At 38.5% G+C, this 12,765-nt stretch overlaps 1 protein-coding gene across 1 annotated transcript in view; it reads left to right on the top strand.

Annotated features, from left to right (window-relative positions):
• Positions 1 to 12,662, top strand: part of EHD2 (EH domain containing 2) — a 28,559-nt gene extending 15,897 nt beyond the window's left edge. The window contains exons 4-5 of the mRNA XM_072430128.1: positions 10,907 to 11,071; positions 11,921 to 12,662. Of these exons, the coding sequence (XP_072286229.1) occupies positions 10,907 to 11,071; positions 11,921 to 12,457 (702 nt within the window). The 3' untranslated portion in view covers positions 12,458 to 12,662. The remainder of the gene's footprint in view (positions 1 to 10,906; positions 11,072 to 11,920) is intronic.
• Positions 12,663 to 12,765: the final 103 nt, after the last annotated feature.

Below are 12,765 nucleotides of genomic sequence, written 5' to 3'. Positions count from 1 at the left end.
AAGAAAGGTCGGTATATATTTACTTATGGTCCTTTATGTAACATCAACCTGATACTATAAGTATGTGTAAAGTATAGTTTCACTATTGCTTAAATAAAGTCTAAGCAGGTCTCGGCATATCGTGTCCATAAAGTTCATAACACCCATTTAGTGTGCTATTAAATAGATCTAATTTTTGGGGTATTAGTGTTAGGATTACTTAGTGCATAGGCTTGAGCTGGAAAACAGCTTAAAATAACACAGTCCAAGAGGTTTAAACGTCTTCCTGATGACTCGTCAAGAACTGCTTACTAGTTTTACTAGGTAAAAGAGTTAACAGGTAACATTGGGTTGTAGAGTTCTTCATTGTATTCAGTTCTTCAAAAATAAATCCTAATTTTATTATTAGACTGGAGTGCTGCTTTAGGGCCTCTCCACACTAAAAGCACTTCCAAGTATTTTACAACTCTTTGAACTTCTACAAACATGCTTGTATAAAGAAATAGCATTGCATCTTCAATGCAATTGGGAGTGTTGACATGCAGAAATGTCAGTGCATTTAAAACTATACTAATGTAGGGAAATGTTTGCATAGAATGTTCATTCAAAGTACCAAAGAATGCCACCTTATTTTTTAAACCTTAAGACTTGTTTGTTAATTGTCTGTCTATAGCAGCATCATTTAGAAGTACCAATGGGCAATTATTGGTGTTTTTAAAACAGTTTGTAGTACTTTAAAAGTTTAGAAGCATTTTGAAGCATATTGGAGTGTTTCTGAATTCTAGACAGTCTTTTATAGATTGTTTGTTACAATGTTAATTAAATGTCCAACAAATATTTTGCAAAAAGATTTTCCATAGAGAACAAAAGAAAGTTTTTATTCCAAAATAAAAATAGTCTGCTAGGGATAACAGATCACATCCACCTGAACCTGCACACAAGGGCTCAAAGCCTTGACTGGGCAGCTCACGATATTGTAACAGAAGGCATGTACAGAGGGCCTTATGATTAAAACATTGTAAGGATGCAAAACATCACTGTGCTTGTACCTGATTTAAATAAACAGGCCTGTTTTAGGGAAAGGCAAATTGGGTAATTGCCCTGGGCCAACACCTTCTCCATGACCACAACTGACTGAAAGGCAGGGGTGCAGGGAAATGGGATGCAGTACTATTGGGTCGCCCACTTCATATTTGTCCAGGGCCCCACTTTGTCCCAAACTGTCCCTGTAAATCACTTCTCCTGATCACTACCCTTCTCTATAGACTATGTAGTCTTTTGAAATAGATTTTTTTTTGCCGTACTATGTACATTTCTGTAAATGATGGGGAGAAAACTATAGATCTTATGCACTTACTGTAGGTTTATTTTTTTGTTCTGTAGCTTTTTAGACATACTATAGTTTAGTTGGCAGATGCGCGAGTCAAACTCTTTTGAAAGTGAGTCTGGGGGAATTCCCTCTTATTAGGGCTTTAGGCTAGACTGCAGTTGTTAAACATTTTTTGTTATCACACAACTAGTATCCAAGTAATATAGACACATGTTTAAAAAGGGAAATGGATATGTAGACCTCTCACTGTGAATAGATTGCTCTCCATAAACACACAGCATGTGATCAGTTAGCAAGGTTACACAATTGCAGAACAGAGAACCATAACAAGGATATATATGGCTCTATTAGGTCCATATGAAAGCTTTCTGGAGGAAAAGGGGGTCAAAGTTACACATTAGAGGGCTTGTTAAAAAGCCATAGTACAGCAGACCTAAAATGGCTTTACCAGACCTTTGCATATATTTATATAAATTATAAAGTATCTCTATAGGTGTGAAAGATGGGTTCTGTATCATAAAAACGTATTTGTCAGTTTTATTATTTGATTATTACTTTATTGTTCAATAAAACAGCTATACTGTTAACTAATTACTAATTAATCTCCATGCAATCAACTCTTTAGCTTAAAAAATGTAGATTTCCTTTGAGGATTGGCTTACTTACTTTTAAAGAATTTATTTGAACCTGACAATTCCAAACTAACAAAAGTGCTGAATTGTAGCACCGTATGGTGATTGCACAAACCTGTGTTAGTCTTCAACAGTCTTCAATATTTCTGTAGAAAAAAAGGCAAATGTTTATGAAACTTTACTTTAGTAAACTAATTAGTAAACTAATTCCAATATACACTCCACATTTATAAAGCACAGCACAACATACTGTATATGCTTTGCTAGAAATGGGGGGTGTTGAGACTTTTCCAACTATTAAAAAAAAAAATTTATTTTGGGAGGAATTATCCTTTAAAGTGGTTAGGTCTATATTCTATAGCACGGGTGGGATTTGAGAATTGGATTCTTTTTTTAGCAAAGGCAGAACTGCATCAGATATAATATTGTATAATATAATCTATTTTATATGCCATAGTTTGGAAACAGGTTAACATGTCTGAGACTGCACTTGCACACAGAACGGTATGTCTGCCTGTTGGTGAGGTACAAGAGAGGTAAAGACCTTGGCAATGACACTAAACATGGAAGAACAGGCCTGCTCTGACACTAGAAGATTCTGCTTCTCGTTCTGGTCTCTGGCAGGCAGACTGGGAAAATGGTGTGTGACCCAAAGCCAGCACATTCCTGTCAGTTTACTCACAGAATAAGAGAGTATGAGTGGGGGAGAGAGGAACAAGCACTGTGTGAGAGAGAACAAAAGCTGTAGTGTAAGAGAAAATATTTACTGACATGAAATAACTGAGGAACAAACTAAAAAGACTTGATACCTGCCAATCACATTATAATGCCCTGCCAGCCCCAGTACCCTATGTTCTCTCGGGTTGTGCCACCATTTCTGTAACTTTTGTTCTTGCACCACTATTGTTTCTTCTCTTTGTCAACAGGTGTTTGCCTTCTTCATAATACAGTCTGTCTTTTTTTTAACATACTAATGTCTTCAGTCGGCCTGAATCTATTTCTATTTCTATACTCATTTACTGGCTTTGTACACCTAAAGGTACTGGGCTGTACTTGTCATGCTCTCTTCCCACCAAAGATTATTTACCTGTGACTTCTCATCTCTCCTGACTAGTGACTCCTGATCTACCATCAACAGAGAGTTCTCTCCCCATCACTAGTGACTCCTAATCTCCCCTTACCAGTGATGTTGGATCTCCCTTTAGCAGTGACCCTTGATCTACCATGGCCAATGACCGCTAATCCCCATCACTATTGCCTCCTAATCTCCCCTTACCAGTAGCTTCTGATCTAACACCACCGGTGACTCCTGATCTAACACCACCGGTGACTCCTGATCTAACACCACCGATGGCTCTTGAGCTAACACCACCAATGGCTCTTGATCCACCATCACTGGTGACTCCTTGATCTACTATTACTGGTGACTCCTGATCTACCATCAAGGGTGACTGCTGATCTAACAGCACCGATGGCTCTTGATCCACCATCACTGGTGACTCCTTAAACTACTATTACTGGTGACTCCTGATCTACCATCAACAGTGACTCCTGATCTAACACCACCGGTTACTCCTGATCTAACACCACCAGTGACTTCTGATCTAACACCACCGGTGATTTCTGATCTAACACCAGCGGTGACTTCTGATCTAACACCAGCGGTGACTTCTGATCTAACACCAGCGGTGACTCCTGATCTAACACTACCGGTGACTCCTGATCTAACACCAGCGGTGACTCCTGATCTAACACCGGTGACTCCTGATCTAACACCAGCGGTGACTCCTGATCTAACACTACCGGTGACTCCTGATCTACCAGAACCAGTGACTCCTGATCTAACACCACCAGTGACTCCTGATCTAACACCACTGATGACTCCTGATCTGTTTTGCCCTGGGATTTTCTTTTATGTACCCCCTAAGAAACTCTACTTGTCATCATCAGTTACTTTTGATCTTCCCTCAACAGTGACTTCTGATCTCGCCACTGTAGTAACTAATATTCTCCCAACATCAGTAACTTTTAATTTCTATTATAACTAGATTCCTTCATCCTCCCTAGTAACCTTTTTGGTCATTTTCTATCTTCTGATCTCTCCTATATAATAACTCTTGATGTTTTTTCCTTTTACGTGGCTTTACAGTTCTTATGTACAGTGTGTAATGCTATAATATATTAAACAGATCAAAAGGCAAGTAAGATAGATTGTTGGGGTTTACATACATTGTAATACCCTGCACCATGAAGGTTCATTAGGAATTTAACCTGCTGTCATTCCTCTCTTGCTCTCTTTCCAGTCTCTACCCATACCTTAACAAAAGTTTCTCTTTACTGTCAATTCATCTAAACTCCCCCTGCTCCTTCATTGTTTAATTATCCGCTAAACTTATCACCACCTGGAACCTGTGTATGTTTATGTTTACTTCTTGGATGATTTATTTGGGATAATGTTTGGAGTTGGCTAACCCCGAAGAGTAACAATTATTTAAAGTTATGTTATGCTGGTGGAGGGGTGGAAGAACATTGTAGGTACGTGTCTTTCTGATTACATTGGGAAACTGAGCGATGGCTCCAGAGACAGCATGGAAACATTAGGACCTCCTTATCTCTTCCTGTCACCTTCAAACTGTGTCCCCCTGCTTTGTCCTAATAATGAGAGCTAACCATGGGATTTCCTCAACAAGAGGAGGGAGGTGTATATAATCCTGGTACATGCACATCTGTGAAAATAATTCAAGAAGAGCCTGGCTTACGGAAGCTTTCCATAACCACATAAAGTACTACTATGCGTATTTTTTATTCTTTAAAGGCATATGCATACACATAACATAAAAAAACAATGGATAGATCAGAATTAGAATATAATATTAGAGTTGTGATGGCCATAACAACAAATTGTTTTCATGGTAAGATTAACTAGCTGATATGTACAGTAACTTGCATTTCTACTTCTCCAGCTTGTATATTTGAGGGCAAATTCTTACACTCCTGTTGTGCCCCCTGATGATAAATATAACTTATACTCTAAATTAATCTTCTTCTTGGAAACGTTCATGCAGAAGTCTATTTTAAAAATTACAAATAGGTTGTGTATAATTCTTTTTCTCCTGGAATTCTTTAGATTCTAGTGCTGAACAAATGATCTGCTCCCTGATCTTGTTGTCTCTGAAAAGTAGAGGACCCATCTTCAGGCAGAATGCCTGCAAGTTCTGCATTTGATAATGACAACCAAATTGATTATTTAGGTTTGCCACTGACAACAGATGACAATTGCAGAAGCAGATCTATCTATCTAGCCAAATATCTTTATATATATGCATAGGACCTGATTTAATAAAACTCTTCAAAGCTGGACAGGATACACTTTCATCAGTGAAGCTGGGTGATCCAGCAAACCTGGAATGGATCTGGACCAGGACTCAAAACATTTACATAGCAAATGACTTTGAAGAAATCCATTCCAGGTTTGCTGGATCACCCAGCTTCACTAATGGAAGTGGTCCCCAGCATTGCACAGGTTTAATAAATCAGGCCAATAGATATATCACAACAGTCTCTAACTATACTTGAATTTTCAGGTATGTTTATGTAATCTTTGTGGTACTGCATGCAATGATGTGAAACTGCAGATTTCATGATGTTGCCCAGAAGGCTGAAACATTATTGCCTCGGAAATGTCTATGGAATTTCTTATATTGTTCAGGACCTTGTGGTAGTGTTGTTCTCCTAAAGAAAGAAACTAAAAATTAAAATATACATACTTTTTGTCATGTTGAACTTTTTATAGGACAATGAAGAATTTCATTAGATGAATATGATTTAACTGAAACTCCAAGCAATTATTTTAACCCTCTGTCATACCCAATCAGATAGATATTCCTCACAGACTGTCCCAATGTTAGGGAATAGGAGAAAATCTCTTTCCAAAAAGTAAAAAAAATAGTTTGGCTGGAGTTACAGTTTTGAAGTAAAACACCAGCCAATTGTCTTTTTGTTTTTCAATATAGTAGGGAAGGACTACAACCTTGATCTAACTTGCAGGAAAAAACATGAAAGTTTTATAGCAGGTGGTCATTATAAGGGAAAATTTTCAGGGACAAACACCAAAAACTGTGAACGCAAAGACATATTGCTATTGTTATACTTTATTGTTTGTCTAAATCCATCTTGTACTGAGGCTGGGCGATTGAACAGGGTTAACATATCAGTCAAGCAAGCAGGTCAGCAATAATAGCCATAGCAAACTGCAGTAAAAGCAACCAAATCCCTATTACCAACACAGCTGAAAAGTGAGTCATATTTTCGGTTGTGTGTCAGGTTCTTGATGCCCAAACTACCGGTAATTCACTGATATCATAACATTGTTATGTGTTCCTGTTATTTTGTCCTCCACTTTTTAGTGTGAAGCTTGAAGGAAAACATACAAGTTGAGATCAGCCTGTCCAACCAGATTCAGTCTCTAGCAACTTAATCTTTAAAACTATTGCATGTACAAAGATATGGGGCAAATCCCCTTCTGTGTCTGTCCACTGCCTATTCCATTTGGTTATCATGTAATTAGATCTGAGGGGCAGCACTGTGGCCTTTGCAGCGCTAGGTCCCAAGTTTGGATCTTGGCCAGGACACTATCTGCATGGCATTTGCAGGTTCTCCCCATGTTTGCGTGGGTTTCCTCAGGGTTCTCTGGTTTCCTTCCACATTCCAAAAAGATGCAGTTAGTTTATCGGTAATTGGCTTCCCCCTAAAACTGACCTTGGACTGTGTTACTGACATATGACTATGGTAGGGATATTAGATTGTGAGCTCCTTTGAGGGACAGCTAGTGACATGAATATGGACTTTGTACAGCGCTGCGTAATATGTGCTATATAAATACTTTGTAATTTTACTAATAATCTGATATCTTCAATTGGACTTGACCTGTAGTTTTGAAGCTTGTTTGCAGTTTATCTAAGAAACCTATTAGTTACTAGTGGTTAATCTTAGCTACTTTGATAAATACTGAAATATCTTCATGGGGAAAAAAGGGACCCTTTTGAAGGGGGTCACTGTGTAAGGGGGTCACTGCTGCAATAGTCACTAATGTAAGGTGGTCACTTCTACAACTTATTCATCTTGTTAATGTATTCTACAACTTGTTGGTATTGGTCTAGGTACAGTATGTGTCTAAAAATGTACGGGTTACCTGGGATCTCAAAATTATTTTAAGGGTACTTTTGAGGTCAAGAGTTTGAAAGGGGCTGCTATAGAATAGTTGAATGTGACTAACTATGTATACCTAGATAACTGGGAACAGTCACAGACTGGTCAAAGTCAAAGACTGGGCAAAATACTCAGTGGAGTAGGTGTTTGCACCAGTTACCCACTGGTAAAATGTTAAACATTCTCTCTTTGCTGGTACAGGTCTCCTTTTCTCCTTCTACCCACCAATGCCTAATTTGTGAAAACCTGACTACTACCTATAACAACCAATCCTACCACAGTGAGCTAAATTTAAGGAAACATTCCTAATTGGTATTGAGGAAAATGCTTTTACTTTGGCATCATTCCACATTAATTAGCCACATAGGTGTAAACAAAGTGCTGCAGAACAAACTAAAATTAGATTTGTTTCCAATGCACCCAATCTGCTCTGTTCTTGTTCCTTTAAACTTATGGTTACACCCCTGGTGGGAATCCTGTCATCTAGTTATGATTTGTTGGCTTGGAGTATTTATAAACCCATACATTTTAATGGGTTTAGGATATTAGATCTATTTAGGGTGCAATACATAATTTTCTGAAGTTCAAGGTTTGTAAAGGTCTATGAAGTTTGTGTTTAGGGTCTTATACAGGTCAAAGGACTGTGCGTGACTCAAAGTGCAGGAAAGAATTGTGGAATTTATGATCGCAGTTTTGTCCGGTACACAGTTGAACAAATTTGGTCACAGCAATAAATCAGAGCGAGGAAGGTCTATGATCTCCCTGCATGCTATGGGATGGATCTCTAAGTTGTGACTCTTCCTCACTTGAAGATATACTTTAGTTGTTAACGTAAAGGGCACCTCCTCAGTAACTGCTATGAACACAGTTTAAACATTCTTTTAGTATAGAAAAGTTAGGAACTTCCTAAGTTTCTTTGCCTAAAGTTTTATAGAGTAATGAGCATGCTCTTATGGTCCACCCAACCCTGTATTACAGAATAGCATGAGTAAAATACCGACATATAATAATGCCTACAGTTTTTTAGACTGCCCCACCAGGGCTGTTCTTTGAACACCACCAAACTAGATGCCCGAGTTCCCCCTTTTCTGCACCTAAGGACCCCCTCCACCAGCTTACACAGCACATTATTCCACTGTATCCCTAACCTTAATTTTCAGATGGGGTGTGGCAAGTTATTGTAATGAATGTTTATTAATAAATTACAATGGGTGAATTATAACATGATTTGTGACTTTTAAAGGAATAAATGTGTATACTAAAGGGAATTTGGTGAGTTATCCTGGAAACCCTTTACACATTTTTTTAAGGACAACTTCACTTCAAAGAATTTGTATTGTAAACCTTACACAGATTAGTGTTACACATATAGGCAAACACTTGTAGCATGCCTCAAGGAGATCTTCATTTTGCAACTCTCTCTGCATTGCACTATTGCACTGCATTGTCTATTTCTAGAGTGGCGCTGAAGTTAGTTATTTGATGAGATTTATACTCAGAGTGGAGAAGGGAGAAGTTTTAAAGGATAATTTCACTAAAAGTGAAATTGTCTTCCAATAACAAGTAGTTTCAAAATATTTTTAGGAATCTCTTTTGAAGCAAAGACATATACCAATGTGACGTATGTAAGAAAATATTTAACAAATTTTTCTTTCTACAAAGACAACAGAAGAGTATAGTACATGTAATAGTGAAGCTGAATATAAGCAATGGACGATGGACAGAGAGAGTGCTATCTTATCTCTAATCTGATGGTTCCTGTCACATTTGAAAGAGATAAGCGTGTCTGTGTCACTAATGGTGTCAGTCTCAAAGGAAGCTCAGAGCTTTTCGGTCATCCTGTTCCCTTGAAGTGTTAGATGTCCCACGCTCCCTCCTCTTCGGCCTTCCTACCATTCTCTTTATTAATGTTACAGTCTCTGGTACTTGCTGCCAACTCCAGAGAATTCTCCAGGCTTCCTCAGCAGGAAGAGCACAGGATGCTGACGGACAGACAGTGACGTGGACAGAGAAGAGACACTACAAGTGCTAGTCACACAGTGTATTCTTAAGTTTGTCTGTGCCAAGTGTTATGTCTATCTATTAAAAGGATGAAGACAAAAAATAGTGAGGTGGGAGGCAATGGCAATGAGAAAGAAATTCACAATTTATAAGGTTGCTACCACCTGCAGACAGGTGTCTCAATCTCATAATACAACAAACAATGTGCTAAACAAACCACAAATGGACAGAACAGAATCATTTTAGTCATAAAGATTGAAAGTAAATCAAGTCATATGTGCCTCCTTTTTGCTTTTGGGTGTGCTACATGACATATAATATTGGTTCATCCGGAAAAGATGTTTATAATTCTGAGCTGCCATCATAAAGCTAAACATAGGGCAATGGTCTTGCAGACATGCATGTAGGATTCAATTCTATTATGAAGTATGCAAAGTTTCTGTTTCAAACAGGAATGGCCAAACAAGTATTCCTGTTTATCTGGAGTGATATCATTTGTTCTTCTCCCCAAGAACCAGCATGTGTCAGGGTAACTTAAAATAAAGGTAACCTTTGGTGTGTAAAACAGCTTCTTCATAGGTATTTAGCTGTTTGCTTGCAGTTCAACTTTATTATTATTTCACAGTATGTATATAGTGGCGCCATATTACGTAACTGTTTACAAAGTCCATAGTCATGTCACTAGCTGTCCATCAAAGGGGCTCACAATATAATGTCCCTATCTCAAACATATGTCTTTAATTAAGTCTAAGGTCAGTTTTGAGGGGAAGCCGATTAATTTACCTGTTTTTGGAATGTGGGAAGAAACCAGAGGAAATCCACACAGACACAGGGAGAACCTGCAAACTCAATGCAGATTGTATCCTGGCTGAGATTCAAACCTGGGACCTAGCGCTGCAAAGGCCAGAGTGCTAACCATTGAGCTACGATTGCTGCCTAACTTTTATTTGTTGTGCTGTGGATAGACCCTTAATTTGTTCTTCGCCTTGCTTTTCTTTTCATGTGTATGCTTTAAGCTCAATTCCATTACCATTTGTGTAGGATCTTTCACAATCCTTTCCAACGCCAAATGACTGCAAGATGCATGAACGAGTGTTGTACATACAGCACCGTTCTGCTGTATGGAGAGGGGAGGGGGAGAGCTGCGCTTTCTCCTCTTCATTTTTATTACAATTGTTCCTCATCCGTAGACCTGCCAGGGCGGTCATTCAGATGACGGACAACGAGCGCTGTACACACGCCAGATTCCCGTCCGATATCAGCCCTGAGTCGATTATAGGACAAGAACCATCTGACGTGTGTACATTGCCTAAGGAGAGTCAATCAGTGGGTTACTGTTGGTATGCAACTGTACATAATCTATATACAGATGTTACAGGGCTCCCCGTATGTGAATTGGTCTCTTACCTGAAGCAGGTGTTCTGTATTCTTTTTTTATATTTAATAAAACTAACTAAATTGGAAATAAAATGGTTATACAATATATAGCTGACTTTCTGTCCATTGATCCTGTCATTGATTATATTGATTGTCCAGTGATTGTATTCTGCCACTTGCCATTTCAATCCACTCTAAGCCCGAAATAAAAGTTTAAACAGATCACCAATAAAAGACGTAAAAAAGATATAAAATCTATTATTATAAAAAATAATGCTAGATAGCTAACATACTGTGCTGTTAGGAAGACATTTACATATATTTGTGCCTATGATATTAATGATACGGTTAATGAAAATGACTTTTGTGTTTATGATAGGTTCACGCTCACATTATCAGCTACCTGAAGAAGGAAATGCCGTCCGTCTTCCGTAAAGGAAACAAGAAGAAGCAGCTAATTGCCGAGTTACCTGTTATTTATGCCAAAATACAGCTTGAACATCACATTTCTCCAGGAGATTTCCCAGACTGTGCCAAAATGCAGGTAAGTACATGCTGACTTAGCTCACTGTCCAGTTAGGGAAAAGTCTATCTTGAATGTGGCTTTCCATGATATTTCCTATATATAGTGCCTAGGTAGTAGGGTTTTTAAACAGGCTCTCTGTTTCAATAAAGCAGCATAAAGACGCAGGGTGTATTAGCATATATGGCGATCACCTCTTGACTGCATTCTAGCAAACTCAACTGTATGAAATTGTTCAGTAGACATACCGTTAGCAGAAAGAAGCCCACCATTCCACTAGCACACGGCAGCTTGCTAAATGTGTCAATGAACTAAACTGCTAAGCAGGTGAATGTGTGGTCTGAGTAGCCCGTGTTATTGGTGACAGAGAGAAAGACAATCGGGATGGTCATCAGGCGAATCAATCAACCCTTCCAGAGCAGCAATCACAAGAACAGGTTGACCTCTGTCTCCACTATAATGAAAGAAGGAGAAGATGTTAATGTTTGGTATGTCTCAACAATGTTCATATTTCTTGCATAAGCCATTAATGGCAAACACAACAAGGTCAGGACCAGCCCTGCAAAACTGGAAAGAGGGGTGAAGTGCGGTCACATGATAGAGAACAATATTATAGAGAACATTTGTTGTGGTAATTTAAAGAAAAGGATATAGTGTCCCAAAACAATACATTTTTATCAGACAGGATACCTAAACAGGGAAAGCAATACAACTTATTAAAAGTAAACTTAGTTTATTAAATGCTATTGTTATATTTGTAAATCATCCTGGGAGTAGGGTAACATTAGACGCTCTGTTTCAACTTTAGTTATAGGAGGCCAGGAATAAGTATTCATTTTCTCTTATTGACATGTGTTAAGCATTCAACAGGAGCAGCTAATGATTCATGACTTCACAAAGTTTCATTCCTTAAAATTTAATATGATTGAGGTTTTGGATGAGATGCTGACGGTTGACATTGCAAAACTGATGCCACTGCTGAAGCAGGAAGACCTGGACACCACTGACAATATAGTACAAGGTGGAGCCTTTGATGGAACCCACAATGGTCCCTTCATTGAAGGCTCGATTGATGGAATCTTTGAAGGCCTTGATGACGAGGACTGGGTAGTTACCAAAGACAAACCTAAATATGATGAAATATTCTTTAACTTGGCTCCCACTGATGGCAAATTAACTGGCACCAAAGCCAAAAACTGGATGATAACCACTAAGTTGCCCAATTCTGTACTAGGCAAGATATGGAAGCTCTCTGATGTTGATCGCGATGGTATGCTTGATGATGAAGAATTTGCCTTGGCAAGCCATTTAATTGAAGTCAAACTGGATGGGCATGGCCTACCCCCAGAATTACCTAGACAGCTGATCCCACCATCCAAGAGGAGACAGAAAGGATCTGCAGAATAATTACACCAAATCACACTTTCAGGCTCGTCCTTTTTTTTCTTCCTTTATTGAAAGTGTTAAACTCAACCTTATGCGCACTCACAAACTTAATGTCTGTAGCCAGGAAGGGTTGACAGGAACATTGTTACTAACACAAGAAAATTATCTTTAAATACAGTGTTTGCTTGAATATTATAATAAAACTTTGCCCTCTTCAACTTCAGAAGCTTGGTCCTATGTCATCAACTAGTAAGAATGGTATATTAGTGAAGACATGAAAGAGACATTCCACCAACGTCACACCAAACTTCCTTGAATACACAAAGAGT

Source organism: Pyxicephalus adspersus, chromosome Z, assembly GCF_032062135.1.
Source record: "Pyxicephalus adspersus chromosome Z, UCB_Pads_2.0, whole genome shotgun sequence".
NCBI classification, from domain to species: domain Eukaryota; kingdom Metazoa; phylum Chordata; class Amphibia; order Anura; family Pyxicephalidae; genus Pyxicephalus; species Pyxicephalus adspersus.
This window is presented reverse-complemented; position numbering and strand designations above follow the sequence as displayed.